General features: G+C 43.2%; 1 protein-coding gene and 1 long non-coding RNA gene across 14 annotated transcripts in view; one reads left to right on the top strand and one right to left on the bottom strand.

Annotated features, from left to right (window-relative positions):
* JADE1 (jade family PHD finger 1) overlaps window positions 1–14,139 on the bottom strand; it is a 45,799-nt gene extending 31,660 nt beyond the window's left edge. For 4 of the 13 annotated variants that reach the window (XR_005627605.1, XR_005627606.1, XM_039710772.1 and 1 more), the window contains exons 1-3: window positions 13,320–13,698; window positions 5,013–5,090; window positions 410–475 (exon numbers count right to left, since the gene is read on the bottom strand). Coding sequence is in view for 11 of the 13 variants with exons in the window: in XM_039710772.1 (XP_039566706.1) it covers window positions 410–475; window positions 5,013–5,090; window positions 13,320–13,323 (148 nt within the window). In the remaining 2 variants the exon portion in view is untranslated. Of the gene's footprint in view, window positions 1–409; window positions 476–5,012; window positions 5,091–11,505; window positions 11,640–12,390; window positions 12,826–13,319; window positions 13,699–13,855; window positions 13,860–14,029 lie in introns of those variants that run through there. The other 9 variants (XM_039710782.1, XM_039710773.1, XM_039710774.1 and 6 more) reach the window with 9 other exon arrangements.
* A 129-nt stretch (window positions 14,140–14,268) lies between these two features.
* Window positions 14,269–24,718, top strand: part of LOC120502855 — a 32,827-nt gene continuing 22,377 nt past the window's right edge. The window contains exon 1 of the long non-coding RNA XR_005627608.1: window positions 14,269–14,453. This is a non-coding gene — a long non-coding RNA (uncharacterized LOC120502855). The remainder of the gene's footprint in view (window positions 14,454–24,718) is intronic.

Genomic DNA, 24,718 nt, shown 5'->3' with positions numbered 1-24,718 from the left:
TACATTCTGTTGTTCAGTCACCATCCTTTACCTCCTGGCAGGTTCAAACAAAAAACAAAAACCTTCCTCGCTTCCTTTTCACAAAGCTCTGCACATGCAATCACCACGTTTCAGGCCAGCAGCGGCTGCAATTCTACAGTAAATGACACACACCCCCAAGGTTATGTACTCAGTAACCTTTGTGAAGGCACCCTGGGATCCATCTCAAACACTACAGGAATCCACTGGGAGTCAAAGCCCTTTCTAAATCTAAGATCCTCGTCATTCAGTCAGTGCAATGGATATTGGTAAAATTCGTTTAACTTTAAAATAACATTTGTTTAGCAATGATAGAATAAGGGTCTGCCTAAATTACAGAACTCTATTCCATAATCCACAGGTATTAAATCTTTCATTTCTCAGAACTCACGTGAAACTCTGTAAATCTTGGAAGTATTTTTCATCTGCAGCGTCTTCAGTTCTTCTCTCGGACACTCTGCATGTAGGACTATGATTGATATTGAAATTGATAACCCCTCCAAGAAAAAATGAAAAAGCAAGCAAAGTCTGAATAAAATCATGCTTTGAATTCCTCACTCATGGAAAACAGCACACAAACTCTCTTGGACACCAAGGAGTGCCTGGATTTCACACAATATCCCTTATACAAATGTCCATGAGTTTCAGACCTTTCTCAAAAACAAGCTGTCCACATGCCAAACCAATTTATGCAAAAAGGAATGCCTTGAAGCTATAAATGGGAACTCCTCCACTGCACAACCTGATCTCACCAGGAAACAGCATATGGAATATTCAGCACAAACCACCTTTGCAGATTTACAGATGAACGAGGCTAAAAAGCCAGGTATCAAACACTGAGCAGAAAAGCTAAAACAGCTTCACTATCTAACATTTAATTAGAGCAAGACCCCAAACCATAAAGAGAAGGTTTAGCAACAGAGGAGCAAGCTGGGATACAGTGTAACAAAATTTGCTTAAAAACTATCAAAGCCAGCCACCATAAAACAGGATCGTAATGGATTTGAGGTGAACATCACTGATTTCCTTTCTGCAGGCTTTGAAGAATGCAGCATGTACATCACAAGGCTTTTATGATGGGCCTGGCTAATGTGACTGCCCATTATAGTTGCTCTGCTACACTATCTGGAAGGCCACAGAAACAAACAAGCTCTGCCAGGTGACCAAAGAAGAAAAGCTTTCAGGAGCAAAAACTCTAAGGCACTTCCCCAAGCCTCCTCTCCCACCACCATTCCTCTGCATTTAGACAGAAGTTCAAAATCCAGAGCAATGCCTGCAGTCATTTTTCATTCAATTATATTTCACGGGTAAGAAGTTCAAAAGTGACCTCTAATTTAGAAAATGAAATCCCTGAGAACACACTCAGATATCCAGGGACTCACTTCAGAACTGCCAGGCAAAACTGGCACTGACACCTCCTGCCCAGTGCTTCAAATATGCTATTTTGGCTTTGTGTTGAAATGAGGATTTAGAATTTTGATTCTAAGGGGACACAGCTTAACAAGTTCTAGTAGTTAGGTTGAAGTACATGAAATAAATACTTTTGGGAGCTTAGCTTTATGAAAAGAATCAAGTGTGAGGGCAAAGAGGAAGCAATGAGGAAAGCAAGGGTGCTGACTTTAAGCTGCAAGTCTTTAAAATTCTGCAAAAAACACATAAACACCCACACTAAAATATCTTACATGAGTCAGTAAATACCTGGATGTACTCCAGGACTGCAGCCCTGTTGTTAAGCTTTCTTCTCTGCTGTATTTCACCCCTAAATGAAAGCCATTCTCCCTTCTTTCATCTCACAAAATGAGAGCACCCTTTTCCTCCCTCTGAAGAACTACTGTATCTCCAGAATAATATATTTTTAGCACTTGGGTATCAGCTTTGTTTCCTTGTGACTACCAAGGAAACTGATTCAGTTCAGTGATCCAATGAAAAACAACTTTTTTCTTTTTTAATAAATTCCATTATTAGTGGCATCATTACTATTACATTCCAATAACGTAAAGAATTATTCAAGATCCTGACCTCAAGAGAATAAAATGTAAATTTTTTTCATGCCAAAATATTTTCCAGATTGCACAAGCCTACATGCTGGAGCCTAGCCCAATAAACCACCATCATTCAGGTTAGCCCAAACACATTTCCTCAGTGACCCTCATGATGAACCCGAGATGCCTGATCACAGCCTAGTAAAGCATGGTATGCAAAATCAGCTGCAGAACTGCAGCAGCTGGAGGCACAATCCTCACTTAGGATGAGGGAGAGCAAGGCTGAGCCCTAAGCAACACAATGAAGCAACAAGTCCACTGGAGGTTCAAGAGGCACCACTGACTGAAAGGGAAGCAGGTGTTTGCCAACAGGATTCCAACCAGGAATTGATTAAAATTGCAGTTTTTCAATTAGATGATGTCTGTTTGAAACACTCAGAATAGTCAAATGTAATTGTTGTCAGCCTCTGGAAACTGTGAGAAGGAAAAACAGCTAGTGAAAAGCTTGAAGCCTTCAATACAGACCACAAAAAATCAACAAAAATGTTTATATTTTTGCGGGGGGAAAACTTGCTTACCCTTCTAAGACTATTGTAAGCACAGTGGATCAGGGATACTACTGGCAAAGTAAGAATACAGAAACAAACATAGCCAAGAGTAATCAGTAATTCTACCAAAGGCAAGAGAGATCCTGTGAAGGTGAAACCTGTAAGGGGACACCCTTGACATTCAAACATAGTTGCAAGGAACCACTGGTATCTCCTGTAACAGGAAAAGAGGAAAGGACCTAAGCTAAGTCAGTCATTCTTTTCAGGGAAATCTGAATGACAAAAAGCCTTGGAAGTGCTGACCCCACATTAAACATTATCTGGGCTTCTGATTAATAACCCTTGATCTTTCTGAACATGTATATAGTAATAGAATGAATATGCAGGAAGCTATATCTTAACTCACCCAGTAAAAAGAGGCAAAAAAAAAAAAAAAGAACAAGTGCAATGCAAAGGAAATGGGATATATTTCAAATAATACTTGAAAACACTTTTAAAGTCTCACTACCTTTGCCATGCAATTTATTCAGCGAAGTTATTTGCAATAACCAGGCTTTAAAACAGACAGATCATAAAAGGGCAAGAGGTTTCCTTTTCTTTTCCAAACTCATTTTCTTATATCATGATCTATAGAACAGATACTGTGGAAAATACAATCCACTAAATTGATAACTCTAGTCCAAATAGCCATATATCAAATGGCATTACAAAAAAGCACTGTAATCAGCAACAGGTCAGTCAATTGCATCTATTTCAGAACTTCAATTCCAAGATTAACTGCTTTATATTTTATTTGGTACAAGCTGTTACACAAGGCACATGAAGAGATCAAAGGCTTAAAAAAACCAGCTAAGATAGTGAAAATAAAGATTAATAATATGAAACACTATTTTATAAAGTTGCTAGGGAATGAAAAAAGGGTGAAGCTAAATTCTAATGGAAGACATGTTTGCTGCTACTTGTTTATCTTACAAATAAAAACACAGCTTTGTTTCTGGGAAACACACATTTACCTTTAAGGAAGTACACAGACTTCAATTTTAATAATCTCAACTAAACTCCTAAGCAATAAAAACATGTCTGATTTGTTTTGGGTTTCTTCTTCCAAAATCCCCCAACTGCAGGTAGCTCTCCAAAACCAAGCCAAATTCCTCACCTCTAACAGATTTTGCACAATGCTTATTTGGATTAACTCCTAATCAGCCTGCTAGTTCTTATCATCTCTAATCCTTTCACCTTTACTGCTTCATTTCAGCAACAGTTTGTCTAGGGTCGTTTAAAAAGGCAGCTTTGGCCATACCTGAGCAGGTCCCAGGCAGCACAGGCACACCTAAGAAATGCATGCAGGTCCCCTTCATGGGGTCACAGAGTACCACAGGGATAAGTTCTCAGAGTGAAGCTTTCAAAAGCACCTAGGAAACCACCCCCATCATTTTCAGACTGAAATTTTACAGAAAAACCCCAGGTTTGAAGATGTGCATCCAGATAGATCAAACCAAAACCACAAAAACCTCCCTGACAACTGGCTAAGCTGCAGTATTGTCAAGTGCAATCTACTTGCTCATTTGGGCAAATGAGACACCTTGGCACATTCCCCAAACTGGTATTTTGTCTCTCCCCACCACCCCTTGTTTTTTCTGCTTAAATGAAAGATTATCAGTCACTGGAATCCAAACACAAGACAAAGAGAGATGCCACAGTGTGTGCTAGTTACAGCAGTACAGGGACAGTTAAAAACCATAAATAAGTTATGTATCCAAACTAGTGATTTGCTGAATTCAAATTCTTGTAAGCAATTCCTCAAAGAAAATCTTCAAATGCAGTGAGGAACAACTTTTATGCTCTGTTATTCTTTTCTGCTTGAGCACTACACTTGCCCACTGTGTAAGAGGGTGTGAGAAGACTGAAGCAAATTTAAAATCCTTATGCAAACTCCTATGGGCAATATCAGCAGATGTCTCCATGCTCACTCTGTCCTTATAATGATTAAATTATGCTGCTTGCCAAGATTTCAAAGATGACCACTGACTTTTTGTGGGACATGAACTTGCAGAGAATTTTTAAAGTTTGATAGAAGGTTTCGACAGTAGGTATTTGTATAGCAAATTACAATTACAAACAAGCACTGTAATCAGCAACAGGTCAATCAATCAATTGTATCTATTTCAGAACTTCAATTCCAAGATTAACTGCTTCATATTTTAATTGGTAAAATTAAAATATCTTGTTTTAGTTTAGCTCTTGTTTTATCTCATTCTCCAAAACCACATGTCAGTTCAACGGGGGGATCCTGGATCTACCATCCACCTGTGCCCAGAATGACTGAGCTCAAACCCAGATCCTCACAACACACATTGCTACCAGTCCAACCAACATGCAGAACGCCTCTGGCACGTGAAGCACCGCATTAGGACACGTTTTCCAACTCGTAACCTCCTGCACTCTACACCAAAGGAGCACTTACTGCCATTGTCGTCAGAGTCCTCACTGCTGCTAGGAAGCCGATGTCGTTTCATGATCTCCCCGGGAAACAGCAGGCAGCCTGGGAAGCAATGAGACAGCACTTAACCCCAGGTAATGACACACACACTCGGCAGCTTGTGCTTCTGATGGCATGCGAGCATTTACAGCACACAAAGGAAAACAAACAACTCCAACAGCAGCTGAAAGACGAACAGAGAACCTCTCAAGGGTGCTTAATTAGGCTGTTATCCTATGAGCAGGTGAACAGCACTGGTGAGTGGCGATGACAGTCCCACCAATGCTTTCCCCCACCAAAAAGCTGTGTTTTGTCCTGAGAGGCGTTAAAATCACTAAATATCCGCAGCCAATGTGCTTAACTTCCCCTGCCTATTCTGCCACTAGATTCGCAATACAATAACGTTTTTACTGCTTGTGTAAATATTTACTTTGGCTAATATATTTTTGGAGCAATTTTGTTCCTGTTTAAAGCGCCAGATTTACGAAATCGGAGATTAAAGTCATCCACTTACACATAAAAAGCAAAACATCAGCAGTAGCAAGCCCAGTTTTCCCAGATTAACTAAACATGCATCATCTATGCCCTGGAATGCACCACCCTCTAAAATGAGAGAGTTACTTCCTCCTGCAGGCACATTTCTAGAGCCATGCCTAACACTAACTGTTCTTTGGGAGTAAGATTATTCAGATGATTATTCAGAGGCTCCTCCAAACAAGCCAGATTTCTACCAATACAAATTCATGGGCACGTGGGGCTGAGATAAAAAGGCCAAAAGTTCCAAATCTTTTAAAGTTATGTTCTCAGGGCACTGATATTTTCATGTGTATTCCCTGTGGAATGAAGCCAGATTCATCAAAAACAAGGAAGCTGTAAAAAGCTAGTCAGTATTTACATGTAAAAAGCTATTAAAAAGTGCAAGTGAAGAGCAGACAAAAACATGACAAGGCAAGTCCAGAAAGGCATATCCATCATAAATTAAACTGACAAGGACTCTAGGTGCACATCAAAACCCCTGAGTCTTTGCTTACCACATATCAATCGTGGTATCAACAAGGTCTGAGCACTCTGATGGCAGCAAATCCCTCATACCTACCTCTGCACACAGATTTGGAGATCAGATGCCTTTGCTTCTAGCTAAGTGCAGAAAATCTAACCTCATTTCCATGTGAGTTCAGACTTCCTCAAACCCTCTCAAGAAAACTCTTTGCATTGGTCCTTCAGTGTAAGAATTAATGGCTTCAACTGTTTTCTCTTCACTGAGAACACAGCTCATTTTAAGAACTTCAACAATGCCTTCAACTTTTATAAGGCTGATTCCCAAAATAAGAAAACCCAAAAAACCTAACAAAGCATGACACTATTTACAATAGAGCACAAAAATATCTGCTTCCAGAGAGCTTGATACAGTTCTAAGAGCATGAGCATTGCAGGACTGTCTCCTTTTTCATATTACACCTGCAAACAGAGTTGGGGGGAAGCCTCCCTCCCACAGACTGACTTTTCAGAGTGGGATTTAATACACCTGTCATCAAAACATGTAACAGTTTTGAACTGCAAACTTTGCTCACTAAAGAGAAACTGAATGGTTCACATCGCCAAGACCTTTTGTCACCACTTCATAGAGTAAAAGTTCACATACAGTGTCTGATGCCAGAGAATAAAGAACCGTAATGGCAGCCTCTTACAGGGCTAGAAGAATTCTCTCCAAAAATTGCTTTGAAGCAGGCCAGAACTTTGTGTGTATGGGAGATGGAAATGCTGCCAGTGGATAAATACCCAGACCAGGCAGAACCATCAAAACCCACTGAATACAGATTTGGTATGAATTTAAGAGATCCAGAGCCAAGTTCCTAGACAGTCACTTAGAAAGACAGAAAGCCAATATTCAGATCCAAAACAGGCTAAGACAGAACTGAAAAATCAATTAGTTCTTACAAGGCCAAAACTAGGGGGATTAATATCTATCTGTAAGGTACTTTTTCTATTAGATCACATATTAATAACAGCAATGTAAAAGAAGATATTCACTTAGCAAAAAACTCCCATAAACACAGTAAAGAAAACCTGGAAGAAAATACAGGAAAATTGTCCTATCTCAGAAGTGTAATTTGTATATTTCTGGTTCATTTTTTGGTTTATTTCCTGCAGTCTGAAATCCACAATACACTGTTAAGCAAAACAACAGAGTGTGTGTACACTAAGACACACCTGTGAAATTGCAACAAACAAGAAAATTTGTAATTCTGCTCCTTCACATCTTTCTGGACATGTGCATTTTGAGCTGATCTTCTCCTAACATACTTTCTGCAAATTCAAAAAAAAATGAGGAAAGAGATGGAATATTCTTCCTCCTATCACATGTCTTTAAAAAGCAAACCAAACATCTCCTTTTTGGTTGCTGTTTACAGGAAAGAGTGGTAATCACACCTCCCAGAGTTTAAGCACTCTCCAGAGGTTTTCAGGAAATAAGCCAGAGCAGAAACTACTTTCCTGAGCACAGAGTATTAGATAAGGCAGCTAATTTCCTTGTCCACTCTAGTCAGGCATCTGAAGTTGGCCACACTGAAAAGCCTGTGTTCTCAATTGTAACATTAAAATAAATAGCCCATTTGATGAAGCTCCTGGGAGATTGTTTTATAGATCCATGTGGGAAAAAAAAAAAACTCAGAGATCTCATCTTCCCATTTTGGGGAAATTTCCCATCTTTGAATCTAGCCTCAGTTTACAAGGAGCTAAATCACAGATGAGAAACCAGCATTTGGCTTCTTAGAGAAACACTCAAACCTTGTAAGATTAGCCCCCTGGAACTTTAGTCATTAGAAGAACTGCTTTTTTCAACCTCTAAAATAATTTTAAGCTGCTGCCACCAGATGTTCATACCCACAGATCAGAACACACGTTCTAGAGATACCACTGGAACAACTAGTGAGGCTTACCACCATGCAGACTGAAACCCTACCGCCTTCTGTCAGGTGGTGGGTGACTCAAAGTCACACAAGAAACATGTTAACAAGTGCACATTAAAAACAAACATGGGTTAGGGATGGTGAGGGTTAAATGCAGTCTGATACTGCAAGTTTTTGCCCTGTTCCAGCAGGCACACACTATGATCACTATGCCTGTAAGCAAAGAGAATTCCCATGTAAGCACAAAAACAGCAAACATTTGAGACCAGCTTTAATACGAGGAGTAAAAGCTATGCACCCCAGCCTGCAACACTTGCAGGGCAGGAAGAGACACCCAGATGACTGAGCTCACTTCCTAAGTGCCTGCAATCCCATAATTGCTGTCCAGCCCTGAAGTTCCCACAAAAATCCACTGCCCCCACCCAGGCCACAGAATGAGCTCCCAAACCCCTGTGCAGAACGAACGGCACTCTGAAGAGAGGACAGCCAAGCAGTGCTTGTGGGTGAACCCTGCATCTTCATCAAACATTTCTACACCTGTTTTTCCCAAATTCTTGCACTACCCCAAAAGGGCATTGTCCAACACACTGTTCACCTAAAGGGGAAGCCCAGCACTTCAAAAGCTGCTGCAGTCCAACAGCCCTAAGCTGACAAAGGCTGCCTCACCAAGCCACGCTCTGTCAGTTTGCAGCAATTCCTGTGAATTCTTAATAACTCAGCAACTTTTGTATGTAAACTTTCACTTTCATTTCCTCGAAAGACAATTGTTTCTTTTGGTTAAAACAATCCTTTCAGAAATCAGTCAGACCGACACACAGCATGCTGATCATGTTTTCTCCTGAGTGCTCCAGTATAACATTCACTAATTTATTGGGGAGGAACCAAACTGGGCTCAGGCTAATGCCAGCCTTCAGCCAAACACAGCTTTTGGAAACAGCCACCATTCTGCTGGCAATGTTACTCCAATTCCACGGGCAGCAAAGCATCCAAGAGCACTCCATGCAATCACACCACCACGATGAATGGCACCAATGGGACACAGACCATGCCTTTTTAGTGCCCTGTCGCCCTCACAGGAGCTGGCCACACCAGGGCAGCACAACAAACACATCACCAGTCGCTTGTCCAGCCTTTTAAATCATGCTTGCTCTGGAAGTTAAGCTCTGGGTTTTGCTCAATGATTAGATACAAACTTTAAACATAAGAACGCAACTCTGGACTTCCATGGTGCCTTTTGCTCAAATTATTTTTGAACAAAATTACACCACCTGAAACTGACTTCTGCACTTCAGAGAGCATGGGAAGCCTTTTTCAAAATAGTTGTAAATGCTACGCAAATGAAATGACTAGACAATAATCCAATATAATCAATGTCAGGCCACACAATAGCATTTGAATTTACATATCCTTGTGGAGCTGAGCAACAAACATCTCAATCTATACAAATAACTAGATGCAGGTAAGCATACAGATTTTGCTGTCCACTTCCCAGTATTTAATGACAGATGCAATGCAATGGGTTAGACTCAGCAACCTTACACAGCGCAGCAAATTCACTATTTTTAGCAGTGTTCATTACCATGCCACTCTATCCTTACCTGTCCAAGAGATAAATCACAAACAAAACCCAAAGACCCCACTGGACAGTGATGTCAAGACCTCTCCTTTTTATTCCCACACCAGAATCCCAGGAGTTGCACTGGTAAGAGTGTAAAAACTGCAAAGAGCAGAAATCCAGACACTACCCCAAGAAACTGGGACAACTGCATGCACACACGTACACTCATGTGCCACATGCCACGTGCACAGTTAAGATCCCCACATAGTTCTTCACTCAGTTTGACCTCAAGTAGAGAGGCAATCAAAGAGAAAGATGTAAAGTGTGTCAGTCCTTGTTATGCAAATAGCTAAACAGAACCAGATTGTGAAAAAAAAATTATACGTGGGAAAATCTACATCCTCAGGTCAAAGGTTTTCCACAGCACAATTCTTACTGAAGTATTTTCAAGGGCTGCATAAACCCCTGGGTAAAAGAGTGTATAATTCAAACTCTGACAGACAATTAACTGTAACCATGTTAACGGGTGTCACTGTAACAAACTGCACTGAACAGCTGCAGAGACAGAATGGGAAGAAAGCAGAGTTATGACAGATGTACACCCTGAAGACAAACTGAAAAACTGGCTTTTCCTGAAAGTAACCCACTAATGCAATGAAACAAAGACCTAATTATCTCTAGTACACAAGAAATTGCTTCAGAACACCTATTGTACAAATGGAAGTGAAGTGTGACACAACTTAATAAAATGGATAGAAGATGGAGACAATTTGGCTTCTATTATTGGGCTCTTTTTAAATAGCTTATTTATAACACCACCCCTTCGTCACTGACACCTGACATCACAAGAAGCTTTTTCACTTCTACCCTAGACCTAAATCAAGACAAACAAAAAAAAAAAAGGAAGCGCATCAGAAATAAGCTGTATTATTAAAATCCAGCTAAAACTTTTAAATTCAATTATGGAGCACTGTCCACAGTGCAAAGAGTCACAGACCTTAAATCAGGAGGAAAAATATCCTCCAAGTCTCATGAAACAAAGAAATACTTGGCAAACAAGGCCAACAGTATTCTCCACAGGGAATATTTCTACTGAACTCAGCACACCTATTCAAAATTTAGCAATACATGAGAAAAGCACAATTTGGCCATATCAACCCAACACTTCTCAGGAATCCACGTGCTCATTTATGCACCTGTGCAAGCCAGCTCATAATATTAACTTACTACCTGAGCAGTGGCAGCAAATTATTCCCAAACTGTGGGAGTGAGTGAAACTGACCATCCAAAATCTCAAGCAATGCATAAACTGGGTGCCAAGAATTAATGCAACCCAATCTGCACCCACTGCAGTTCGTCTCTTCCACCTAGGAAATGGTATCAGCTTGGTCATCTCCAGCTGAAAAAAGGACCATGAAGCAGCAGAACTAAACACATGGAGAAATCATTTGAGAAAACACTGGAAGTTTGTTTTGTTTTTTTTTTCACTAGGTTCTGTGAATTGGGAATGAAACCAGAGAAGCTGGAAGGGAAATCTGCAGCTGTGAGAGGAAAGGGGAGTTTATTATTATTATTTTATTTTAAACATATGTATTAAACACAGCTCAAAAGCAGGGAGCAAGTGGTATCTGAAGCCAGAGGGAAAATCCTGCCACTAAAACATACAATCCTTGCTGTTTCAACAATATCCCACTGAGTGTGAGAAACCTCTAGAAATAGAATCATAACAAGCATATTTTGGCATAACTTTAATGAGGGTTTTAGGTTTGCAAGTGTGGGCAGCTTCTGACTTAGTTAAAAGACAGCACCTGCTTAAAAAGAAAATTATTCCAAATAACAGCTAAATCTTTCTCTAAAAAATGGGGCTGGCATAAAAGCATCTTCAGCCTTTGACATTAAAACGTCAACTCAGTTGCGTTGCTAAATCCTGCTGGAATTTCTAATACTTCCACGGCCTGTTTCACTGGCAAGGGGTGGGGGCTGACAGATCTCGGGACGCCCCGGCTCTCACCTGCCGGTGACCCTAATAAACTTTCTCAGAATGAGGCGATCAGCTGAGCAGGAGAAGCGCAGGTGCGCTGAGCCCCGGCCGCCGCGCCCCCGGCTGCGGGCTCGGAGCCGAGAGGAGCCGGGGCTTCGGGAGTCACTTCCAAAGCGGCACTCCAGCCCGGCCGGGTGCCCCTCAGGGCGTCCTCGTCCTCCGCCTCCTCCCGCAGCGATCCCATCCCGGCTCCGAGATGGGAGCTGGCGGCAGGGCACCGAGCCCGGAGCCGCCGGGGCACGGCCGGCTGAGGTCACGGAGCAGCCTCCCGGCCGGGCTACACCTCCCCCGCGGGGGTGGCACCTTCCCGGCCAGCTCCACGAGAAGCAGCCCGGCTCACCCCCTCCTCCTCCTCCCTGCCGGCTCCCGCTCCTCCCCGCCGCCGGCCGCACCAATCCGCTCGGCCACGGCTGCAAATCAAACTTGGTGCCCCCGGCTCCGCCGCCCCTCGCTCCGAGCGCTGCCACTGCCGAAAACGGCCGCGGCACCTTCGCCGCCCGCCCCCGCGGCCACGCTGCCACGGAGGGGGGGGACGGGACGGCGGATCCAGCGGCAGCTCGGAGACGAGCTCATTTTCTCTGTCCGTCTCTCCTCCCACTCCCAGACAGTTCTGGAAACTGTGTTATCACCTCTTGTCACAGGAAACCAACCAGCAGGCGGTGCAAACAAACAAACACCCTCTGCCTCCACCCTTCCCAAAAATCATCCTATCGGGAACCAACGGGCGGGCGCGAACGGGAAGGGAAAAGCAAATAATTTTTAAAAAATTCCACAAATAAAGCCAAAACAACAAAATATGCCCCCCCCGCATTCCCGCGCCCCCCCAAAAAAAAAAAAAAAAAAAAACAAACAAACCGAACAACACCAAAATTCTTCTGGGAGCTGGCGACTACATAAGCCCAGGGCCGGGCAGGGTGGCTTTGTCTAAGAGGAACAAGTGGAATGATGGCTGGAGCCGCACTCACCTCCCCAGGGAGAGCGGCCCGTTACACAGAGACGCCGCAGCCCCGCTCCGTCCCGCTCGCCTGGCACCGGGGCAAGAGCCAAACCGCGGCGCTGCCCCGACCGCCGCCCGAGCAAGTTGGGGCGTTCGCCGCCGCTCCCCGCGCTCCCCCCGTGATGCTGCGTTCGCGCCCCAACACCGCCGGCCGCCTTTCCGCTCCCTCGCCCGCAAACTCCGGCCCGGCCAAGCGGATTCGCCCCTCGGCCTGCGCCGGGAGCCAGCGGCGGGAGGGGGCCGGGCCCCCCCGCGTCCTGCCCAAGTTGTGTGCGCGCCCCCCGGGCCGCCCCGCTGCCGGGGTCGCCGTGCACCTGCCGGCCGCTGCCCCGGTGCGGGGCCGGGCAGCGCCGCACGCATTTCCCCGCCTTTTCCCACTCTCGAACACGTGCACTTCGGGGCTCGGGCAAGTTGCTCTCCAGCAGGAGACACCGCGCACCCGTCTGGGGGGGACAGGGCCAGCTCTGACAGCCCGGCGCACATCGAGCGGGAGGCAGACCGGCTGCGGCTCTCCCGCTCCGAAAGGCAACTTCTGTTTAATTTCACCGATGGGCAGTTGTTGTGCTTTCCGAGCATTTCCCCCCCCCCCCCCCCCCCACAAGCCAAATCCAAGTGCGACTGGGTGGGGGGCAAAGGGGGGAAGCAAAGCTGCTCCCCCGCACCGAACACCTCCTCTCCCACGCACACCGCCGCCCGCCCGCCCGCGGCGAGAGGCGACGGGTCTCGTGGGCATCTGGGTAGCACGGTGACACACAGTGGCCATGGCTCTCCCCCACCCCCTTCCTACACATCAGTATCCGGGCGAGACTTGCGCTCTGCCATTGCCATCTGGCTACCAAGTTGCTCCAATGCTTCCTACTTTCCGCGGCGGGCGATACCCGGCGCTGCCCCCGCGGCGCAGCCTGCAGCGACGCCTGGGGCGCAGGGCCGGCGGCACGGCACGGCACGGCGCGGCACGGCACACCGGGGCTCGCTTGGCCGCCGCACCTGGGCAGCTGCGCGGTGCCCGCTCGCCCGCAGCGCAACAAAAAAGGAGCCGGCAGCGGCCGGGCGGCAGCGCTGCCTCCCCTCCCGCCCCCGCCCGCCACGGCCCCGCACAAGTTGCTTGTGGGATAGCGGAGCCGCAACTCGGCCGCCTCCCCTCGCCCCGCACCGAGCGGCGCGGCTCTTGGCGCCATGTTAATGACGTACTATCTTATTTCCACTAGGCAGCGACCTTCGGCACGAAACTGCTCTCCCGCCGCCTGCGGAGCGACAAAAAAACCCCATCAAATATGGCTGTGCCGGCGGCCCGGCGGCCGGCGCTGCGGCGGGCACGGTTACCTGCTGGCGGGCGGGCGGCGCGGCCGGGCTCCCCCTGCGCGGAGGGCGCGGGGCCGCCGCATGAGTTCGGCGCGGCGCCGGGCAGCGGGCACGGAGAGCGGCGGGCTGCGCCACACACGCACACACACACTCTCTCTCTCTCACACACACACACACAGATTCCCTCTGACTGACGTTTGTACTTGTTATGGAGGAAGGACTCCGTGAATCAAACTCGTTTCTGGGTCACTGCTGCCACAGGGGGGAGCTGCTTTAATCCCCTGCCAAAACTGGAAGGCGAGGGAAGGGGGGAGAAATAATAATAATAATGCAGCGCCGGGGTGGGGAGGCGGCGGCGCGGCCCCGGGGGAGCCGCCGTTAACTCTTGGCGGGCCCGGCTCCCGCCGCCGCCCGCCCGTCTTCCAGCGGGCTGGAAAAATGCGGATGGGAGGCAACGCCGTGCGGCCGGGCAGCTGGGTAATGATACGTGTCTGCGCCCGCATCCCGCCCGCGGCACTGCTGGCCTTAGCCTGCGACCATTAACGCCTCTCTGCGAAAGATTTAAGGCGATTTCGCAAGCAGGAATTCTAGCGCTGCACTGGCTCCCCGCGCAGAACGCGTGAGTCACTATTTGTCAAGCAGAGAAACTGAGGGTACCATGAGTTAAACGCTGTGGCCACATGCGTAGCGCGTAATTGCCGGGGCAAGAATAAAACTGCACGCTCCCTATTCTCAGCTCCCAGCGTTATCCCTCCGGCTCGTTAACTTTGATACTTCTCAAAGACTAGAAAGAGCCAACACAATCTGCGGTTCAGTTCACATCTTTCTAGCAGGAGAGGAAATTATCTTAAATTGGCACCGAATGACATACTAAACTTCCCATTGCCTAAAAAGCGTGTTTGAATGCAGATTTCCTTATTTTTCCACGTAAATCGCTTTACCTCGCGCCATACACCTGCGCTCCCCGAGTGAAAAACTCCTTCTTTTGAGCAGAATTCCTGAGCAGATACAGTCTGAGGTAATAAACACCACGGAGAAGATTCAGCATAAGCTCAGACACAGAATTAAGGCGATCTGTGTAAAGTAATCCCCATAGTATGCAAATACAAATTAATGCAGCCTCCACAGCAACATCAGTCTGCCAAGGAATCACACCTTAGTTCAGCAGAGGAATTGGGTCGTTACTCATCCATGAAAACTGAGGCATTTATTCTGCTGTCTCACCCACCCACCCACCCAATAATGGAACAGTACTTACATTGAATCTGCACATCCTAAAAAGTTGTACTTTACTACAAAAACATCCTACCCCCTGGAGATATTCTTTCGCTGTGAAAATCAGACAGTCGTGGTTTTATTCACAGAACACCCTGAAGCACCTTCAGATTTTAGTCTAAGACTTTGATTCCCTTGTTTTCTACTACATGAAAATACAAAAAGGCATGCATTCCATACTTTTTTTCCTGCACTTGCCTTGGCATCTAGATCTGTAAAGATACCTGTTGGCATAGCTTTCTGTACATCAGCAGCTTAATTAGGAACATCCATGATGATCCATGCAACACACCCCATCACAGTACCTGATAATTATAATAAACTTACTGACACACCCCCGTCACCTTACCCCTGAACTTCCAGGGCTGTTAATTTTTGATACTGACTGGAAACTTAGTGGTTCTGTATTTCCTAAACCTGTTGGTGTGCCATGGTATAAACCCCAGAACAGAATAGGTCAGAGTTTTTCCCCTGAGTGATCTGCAGGCCCCTCAGGAGCTCAGGGACTACTTCTCTAAGTTCATAAAAAAGTAATCACAGTTAGCAAAGCTACTGTCAATTGGCATTTATTATACAAAGGCATGCACTTCCACTGGGCTAATATGATGATGTTTCTTCTAAATAATTTTCAATAATATTGGCCATTGTAAAAGACCGAAGAACCACAATAAATGTTATTTGTTCCACTTTCCTGAATTCTTTCCAAGAAGTTCAGAACAAGCTTCTGAGAAGAGCTTAAATGTGAATGGGCTCTAATTTCTCAAGAGGAATGACAGAAACTTTCCTGTCTCAAGCTCTTTGGATTTGAGGCAGTATTTTTGTTTCCCTGTAATTAGTTTTCCTTTGCATATATAGCCAAGTTTGTATTACTCATTGTATTTTAGGAAACATTTCTCTTGGAAGCCACGTGAGGCTACGTACATTTAAGATAACATGACTGTTTTCACATTTAAGATAACATGAATGTTTTCACGGTACCATGAATGATGGGCCATGTTTTTAAAAAGTACCAACTATCTCCATTACTGCAGAAATCTCCCCAAATCTGAGTCCTCTATGCTCCACAAGCAGCTAGCCCAGTCTTTACAAGAAGGTTACACTACTGGAACAAAGATGCTATTTTGTCTCTGAGTACAGTGAATCCACAGAAACTCCTCTGGAATAATACACTTCTATGTTTCAAAAGGAAATACTAAAAAAAAAAAAATCAAAGGGCTAGGAGCTGGAGGAATAATTTTGGAAGTGATTGGAAAACAAAAAGAAAAGGCTACTGCTTCAGCACTACAGGTATGAAGTTGTATACCAGTATAGCTATGGTCAAACAAGAGAGAGTAGTCTTCTGCTGCCTGCACTGACTGAACACCAAGGTGATGAGGAAAATTTTGCTGTAAGTAGAGTCAGTAGAAGTTTTGACATCGGCCTTTGTCTCTAATAGGTATTTACCCTCTCAGCAAAGCAGGCACTTTGTTATGATAAATAATGTCATAAGGCTCTGTTCCTCTCTCATCTATCAGTGTTATCATTTATTCCAGGAACACTCAGAGAATATGTATCTAGCTCAGAGTTAGGCTTGTGCTAGCACAGAGAACTTTTGGTTCCTTCTCCAAGTTGTTTCATCAGATACACTCACTTGTATATTAAACTTTATTTTAATTTTTTATTGTTTGATTAGTTTCTTAATGTTTCCCTCTTGGATTGGTAAGTTTTTAGCAGATGCACAAATCCAAGGAAATACTATGTGGCTTTTCAGCACCCTTTTGTGGAAATCTGTTGCTGTAGCAGTGGCTAATAAAATTAATTTTCTTCTTTCCTTCCTTCCTCCCTCCCTTCCCCCTTCTTCCTTTTTTATTTTCTATTTTGATAATACTTCTTTTACAATTGAAATCTTTTCCACTAATTAATACAGTCCTCACACACGAAGGTGGGGTAACAAGGCTGAGTTTCTCCTCACTGTTAAATTTAGTCCAAGAGTATCACTGAAATTTCAAAACTGTTCTTTTGCTCTTTTGGCTCCAGATTTCAGGAACTTCCATTTTCTTTTTTTTTTTTTTAAGATTAGAAACTTGAGGAGAAGAACAGTACAGATCCAAATCAGCACTGTCAACACTAGATTGTACTTAAAGTGTGGGATTTTCCAGAGAACTTTCATATCTCCTGTGAGAGGTATTTTATAGAGCAGAGCCATAAGACAAATGCACAGTTGGGCCAATTCCTTTCGAGGTCCATTCTGTCTCTAGCTGGTCTAATCACACAAGCAAGGGGGGAAAAAAAGATTTTGACTCATGCATATGTAAATCTATACCACTTGCAAGTTGCATAAGTGCAATATTTTTAACTCCTGCAGAAATAATACTTGCTCAACACAGCTCCTGTATGGGCCATAGAGGAACGCAGTTGTCACAGTTTTGTCCAAGCCAAATACATCATTTGTGGCAAGGTGGCACCTGACTGCTTCACAAAATTATGTACAGAGCCCCCACTAATTGGTGCTCTGGCTTTTTTTTGTCCTTCTCATTATCTACAACTACCCAAACTATGTACGTCTGGATTAGGCAGGTCAAAAAGGCTGAGCTCAGGTAGTAAATTATTGCCTTTGACTCTGAAGCTGAGGTTTACAGCTACCAGGATTGCTTGCGAGAATGATTTGTTTATTCATAGGCCATACATCAAAGATGTGATTTCTCCTGTGCTCTCAACCCTCATTCTTCTGGTTTATAGCTCCTTTGGTTTATTGAGATGAAGTCATGGGAGATCTCTAACTGGGTGTGTGGAACAGTATCACAGGAAGGGGAAGCTGTGCCAGTGAAGGGTGAGGATGGAAAGGAATGAAAATGAATCCTCAGAGCTGAACTTTGTATTTAGTGGGCTTGCACAGACAGACCTGTGTACTCTTTTTAATGACAAAACTTGAGAAGTAGAGTTTATAACACTAATTTTATCTGTGGGTAGACAGGGGCCTGCAAAGGTTATATCACTCACACAAGTCACATGTTAAGTCAGCATTTAAACCAAGAATAGAAACCTAAAGTAATGCCTCTCAGTCCAAGGTTTCTAATGATTAAACCATATCCTCCCCTTTGGCCTGGTCCAGCACAGAGCACAGTACAAAGTATACCTCCATGACATTTTGCACATAGATATCTTAAAATGTTTCTGCCAGCCAGACACAATCATTGCATGGACAGGCAACTGCTGACACTGCATTCATATGAAAAGGAAGCAGGGACAGGTACGCCCAATAGGTAAAATTAACTACATTAAAAATCTAAAAGTATAGGTACTGAAATCACATGTTTCCAAATTGTTGTAATTGAAAAGTGGAAGCTGACAGGAAACCAGTCGAACAAGAAGTTCAGTGGAACACTGGAAACAGACTAGCAGGTCTGCAAGTTAAGCTGAATGAAGATGATGCATCACCTTTAAGGGAAATAACACAATTTTGTACATGATGAGAGAAGTAATTAGCAGCCGAGGTAATGCCCTGAGGATTATGAAAAGCTCAGGCAAGTGAGAATTTAGCAGCAACAGATCAAATCTCAGCTGAAGTACCTACACGTGCCTATCTGGCAGCTCATCAGGCAACATTACAACAGCTAATCTAAATGAACTTCAACATTAAATTGTGTTTGTGCAGGCAGAAATCACGTAGTGAAAGAAAGGTGCTGTGACAAGACTTGTGGAAGAGTTCAAAAGAATCTGATTACAGATTTCCTGATTGCAGAGTGCAACCTGATAACTAGTTGCTAGAAGTGGAGCAGTAGCACCAATTCATCACGGAAGTACAGAAAAAATATCAATTTTTCTTTCAGTAACAACTTAGTGCCAAAACTACTTAAAAAAATTTGCAACTCTGAATCTTTAGGAATCAGAGAAATATTAACTCAAAAAAGAAAGATCAGGTGTTCCAATTGCTATGAGCATTTTGTGGTAGCATGTCTACAAAGGGCAGAAATCCTGGAAGTTTTGGGTTGCCTTTGGTACTTGATGGAATCACCACAGAGCAGCTTCTATTTGTGGTGTCTCCTGGGACAACTTCTTCCAAATACAATGACTCACAGTTCATTGAATTTAAAGCTGTTTGCAGGCCATGAAACTGAGGTCTGCCACAGGGGCCAAGAAATGCTACAAACTCCATGGCAAAAAGCAAACCTAGCACAATTAGCCATAGCTTACAGCATAGGAAGTATTCTGTTTGTCCTCAATAGGTATAAATAAGCCCCTCTCCTCAGTTTCCATGCTTGAAAACCCTCTTATGGGGTATGGCAATCATGATTTCAACAAATGGCAAATTTTCTCCTTAAACAGTCAGAGGTTCACTTATTTCAGATGCAGTTGTGCTGAAACCTACTTCAACTGTTAATAATTCAGCTCAGTAGTACACAAAATAAAATGGTGTAAAGGAGTGATCACTACTAGATAAAGAAAATCTAGTCAAATAAACAACTATGGTGGTTTATTTCAGGTATTTTACTTTACCAATTAGATGTTTTAGAAATTAAGTTATTCAGTGTTTAACAAATAGGAAAAAAAAAAACATTGAGAAAACCAAACCAAATATCTTTTTCTTGTGGTAATACTGATTGCTGAGCTTTTCTACTGTGTAAATAAGCACAAAAACCAGTTTGTGATGTTTTAATCAACATCAGTGTTATAAGAGCTACCTCACGGACTTAGATTTCACTACTGTTTATGCTCAGAGATTCGACAGTATCCAACAAGACTCAGAACAAGAGGTTTGGAATATTCAGCACAAAAGAATGTTTACAGAATACGGGAAAGCTGAGCCCTTATTTAACTCTCCTCCATCTCTCACACCCCCCCAAAGAGGTGTAGAGCTATTGGGATAAAGAGGGCGGTTTATGCCATGTATCCATGGGCAGAAATAACCCTGCAGACCCCATAACCTTGAAGAAACTGGCCCGAGCTGACCATTCATTAACCACCCAGTTCTCACTGTTACACTTCCACTTTGCTAAGAGCTTATCAGAAATAACACACCCAATAAAAAGTCCCCCAACATAAGAAAAGTCACACTACCCTTATCAGGGAGAGAATTATTATCTCTTTTGCAAATAGGATACTGTAAAGAGATCCAAATAAAAACTGCCCCTGGCAAAGCAGAGACTCAAATTCATGATTCAGCCTTGACATGTTACAGCAGACTAATCCTTCAGTGCTGTTTAAAACACACACAGCGTGAGGGGGAAGCTACCCTTAACACTGCATCTGCACACTGATTGTGTCTAATCCCAAATTTCTGCTCCAGACTCCATGAGAGTAGTGAGGGTACAGGAGGTAGCACAGTTTTTGAGCATGAGGATGTCCAGAGGCAGAACCCCAAACAGTTGCACAGTAAATTTTCAGGGCTCAGGATGTAAACAGCCCTTGGGTCATTCTGTACCATTTGTACTAGTAATTCTGAGATTACCTTTTTTATTAATGGACAAAGGAGTTTATTGCTTATTTAGAAGTTACAGCATCTTTGCTCCAAGGTGAGACTGCCACAGTTATTTTTAACTAAGTACACCGGGAAGAAGAATTGGAAATCAGATAATTACTCCAATTTCTGTGAATTTGCTTTACTAAGGAAAAAAAAAAAAGGCAAAAAATAGTCTGTGACCTTCCAGAACAACAACAACAACAACAACAAAAAGTCTGATCTGCTTATGTGAGCAGATTTTGGCACAGGGTAAACACCCATGTTTGCTCTTAAAATTGCACAAGTCAAAAAAGATTCTCTGTCTTTCATACAAGATACGCTTTTAAACCATTGCACATTTGTGTCTCTGACAATCTGAGGCAGGTTACTTTCTACACATGGAAGAGTAAGAACTGGGACAAAGTAAATGTGCCAACTGCCTGTAATCTGGTGTCCCTAAAGGGACATCCTATAGTGGGCACACAAATCCTTATGTAGCTGCCAAAACCCCAGTTCCAGCCTGCTCAGCTCCTCAAGGGCTCATCCACAGCAGCATCTCTGCTAAAGGTGAGCCCACAGCACCTCAGATGTCTTCTGGGAAAGGGCTACTTTCCCAGACAGAGCCTCAGGCCACAGGAGTTTACAGAAGACAAGTTCAGGAAAGCCTGAAAGAGTGCCAGCCCCAGTGCCATGGCAGAGTACAAAGTGTGCTGGCACTCTGGTGTGGTGCTTTGGATCGATAACGTGTGTAACAAAGCACATATTGACTGACAGGCTGGGCAGGACAGAGACAGCAAAGAGATTTTTGCTCTTCCAGCATGTTGACAGTGGAGCCTAGAGCCTCAATTTGTCTTTACTTTTCTTTGCACGTTTATCAGCATGTTTATCAGCAGCAAGAGCTGCTCCTCTTGGTTCTTTGGGGTCTCTCTCTTTTTAAAGAAATTAAGCATCCTTACACCTTCCTTAATAAAATGTTGTGAGTATGGGGCACTCAGTAGTGCCTGACACAAGGTTTAGAGATCCTAGATCACTTGTTGGCAGGAGTTTGGTCTCAGTGAAGGAAATCAGGAATAGCAAAAAGGTCCCCCACCTTGGACAAATAAAGAGAGCCCAAGATCACTGATTGTGTGAGCCCTGGCAGTTCAGGTGAAGCAAATTAATAAGTACTGAAAATAGTGAAAATGAGGGAGCCTCATTGACCAACTAAGCTGCTTGTCCTTCAGAATGCAATTAACATCACCTGGTTAAATGTTTTAAAACCCCTTAAGATCACCAAAGATCCTCTAATATCCTGAATTCTCTATTTTTTTCCATGAAAAGAAATATCAGTCCAGAAAATCAAGCTACAACATCCACACAAAATCCTTTGCTACTCCATACACACATGCTTAGTTTTCACAAGTATCTCAAAGCCTGCAGGTCTCCAAGCCCAGCTAAGGAAAGAAGACACTGATACTTTTCTTATTTTAAAAATTATTTCCATGCACTTAGAGTTTGTAAGCAGCCATTGAAACCAAAAGCATAAGTTGAAATTCTCTTTTCTTTGTGAATGGGTGTTTATGCCACTAACATTTGTGGAGTTAGGCTTTTCTCCAGGCCCATGTTTTATAATTACAGAGAAGTCTATATAGCCATTGCCATTTAAACTGTATGATACTTCTCAATAAACTGATGTATCACACACAACACTTTGTGCCCTGATTGAAAACCATCATCTCAACCTCAAAATCCAGTGAGGAATTAGTTGACAAAGGGCTTAAAAACTGCATCTCATTTCCAACACAAGCACCAAATGAAATCCTAACAAGGTGTTTGCTGATCCTAACCCTGTTCACACTTCACAGCAGAAAAACAGACACTTTCAGCCCTGTGAAAAATGCCACTTTTGTTCACATACCACATACCTAGGACACCAGCTAAATATCTTAACTTTTTTTGTACTCTATTAATAATTCCACTCCGTTCATCTTACAGTTCCTATTGAGAAAGCATTTTGTTTCATATACAGGGAAATCTCCTGTATATTTAGACCTTTGCTCACAAAAATAAACAAATAATCCATTTTCTAATAGATTTGGCAGGTGGAGCAAGTTAAAAAAAGGGACAGAGACACTCAAGTCTCTAAGCTCCAAAAGGCTCTCCCAGCACAGCCCCATCTATTTGCCATCCTGATTGGACTTGATGATCTTAAAGGTATTTTCCAACCCTTCTGATTCTATGGTTAAGTTCCTAAAGTTTCTTAAGCTGCTTGACAGTGCTAAAAAAACCACAAGAATTTCCTCAAGGTAAAAAAACACTTTGCAAACAAGTGAAGTTGCATTTTTTGTTTTTCTTTGCACTAAGGTTACGTCACTTATCTCTTGGGTACAGATGACATTCATAACCATGTGTCTGGACCCCAGCTAAATTATCTCTTTCCCCTAAATAGTTTGAAGAAAGCAAAACAAGAGTTCTGTACAGAAAATTAGGAAGGCTTGGTTTTGAGTTTAATTTTGAAAATTCTTTCAGATGAGCCTCCAAATTTTTTTTTTCTATGGCTTTTCATGTATGAAAGATTTATTTGTGCAGGCAGGTTCAGGAGCTGCAAGTGTAGCTGCCCAGCTGCAAAATGTGGGCACAGCACCTGCTGCACTAAAGCTCTCTGCAGACAACTAGACACATTCCAGCTATTCAGTCCAAGCATTTTAAATTATCTCCACCCTTCAGGAGACCTCTTTTTGGCTTTATGGAAAATACTTATTTTAGTGGACAGGTGCCCGCCCACCTGGACTCAGGTGTTATTCATGATCAGAAATTCACAGCCAAATTCTCAGTGGGTAGTACCAAAAGCATTCTAAGATTTCTACAGCAAAAATGTTATGACTTCATTTTAATAGGTAAACATGATGAGCTCCACAAATGATTGCTGAGGCATTAGACATCATTAGTCCCACAGAGAAAGCCCTAACGTCCTGCAGTATCAAATTGTTTACCACCAGTTTACAGAGGCTGAATCCACAAATACATTTCTATCATTTTGCAGTTGCCTAATTAATTACATATATTAAGCAAATTAAACTGAAGGATGCAGCAAGTACTCCCAGGGCAACCAGTGGCTGTGTCACCAGCAATTTGCTGCTTTTACATTCATACACAATTTTCTTTTAGTGGCAAAGACAATCATAAAAGGATGAAAGCAGGAATCTCACTAGGACAGCAGAAATCAAGTGAGATTTCTATTATTAGTGAAATAACTCCAAGAGAAGAAGTTTGTAAACATGTGCAGGAATGAACACATGTTCCTTGAACCTTGTTGCATGTTGCATATTTTGTGTCACACAGACAACAGAAGCAATGAGTGAAGTATCACCACAGTCATTTATTTTAAACGTACACACATTTTTGTTAATTTTAAAAGGTACTGATTTTGCTCAGTGATTCAAAATGATCTTCCAAAAATAATTTGTGATACTTCTGGAGCTCTATTTAGATTTTTAAAAAACCATTGTTGGCGTTCTTTTTTCCTGTGCTACAAGAGCACAGGCAATTGAGGAGCACAGGCCATGCCTTCTATCTTCATATACAGGGAAGAAAAAAAAAAAAAAAAAAAAAAAAAAAAAACCCCAAAACATACCCAAATCAGAAGGAAACATACACAAGGGCAATTCCACAGCTGTGTGGTGGTAAATGATAAACCACAATGTGTCCCTTAGTGGGTGTGCAGAATGTATGATCCAGAGTTTGGAATGTCCTCATTTCCTGATATTTTTTTTCCTTTTCTTTACCTGTGGAAGAACTGCTGACTGCCACATTTGATAGGGAGAAGCGAACTTATTCTTTGATGTTTTAAGTGCCAGACTTAGGAATGACTAATTCTTCTGTTCTAGTATTATAGTAGCAGTTCTGAAAGAAAGCAGAAATAAAATGCCTCTACCCATCTTTTTTTTTTTATGCCAATTTTGAGACATAATTTTTAGAATCTTCTTGGAATACTCTGTGAAATCTTAAATATGCCCCGTGACACAAGGTCAAAGCCCTTCTCCAGTTATTGATACCAGCATTTGTACTTTGAATTAAAGGTCAAATAAATCAAACAAATCCTACACAACTAAAAGAACTCTTTCACTCCATATCCTCCAGACCCTTATAGTGGTTTTACTTCAAGGTCCAAGTCTATGCCATAATTACAGTAAACCTTTGTTGAATGAACA

Source organism: Passer montanus, unplaced genomic scaffold (genome assembly GCF_014805655.1).
Source record: "Passer montanus isolate IOZ18808 unplaced genomic scaffold, ASM1480565v1 scaffold230, whole genome shotgun sequence".
Classification (NCBI taxonomy): domain Eukaryota; kingdom Metazoa; phylum Chordata; class Aves; order Passeriformes; family Passeridae; genus Passer; species Passer montanus.
The sequence above is the reverse complement of the archived record's forward strand: the minus strand, read 5'-3'. Positions and strand labels throughout refer to the sequence as shown.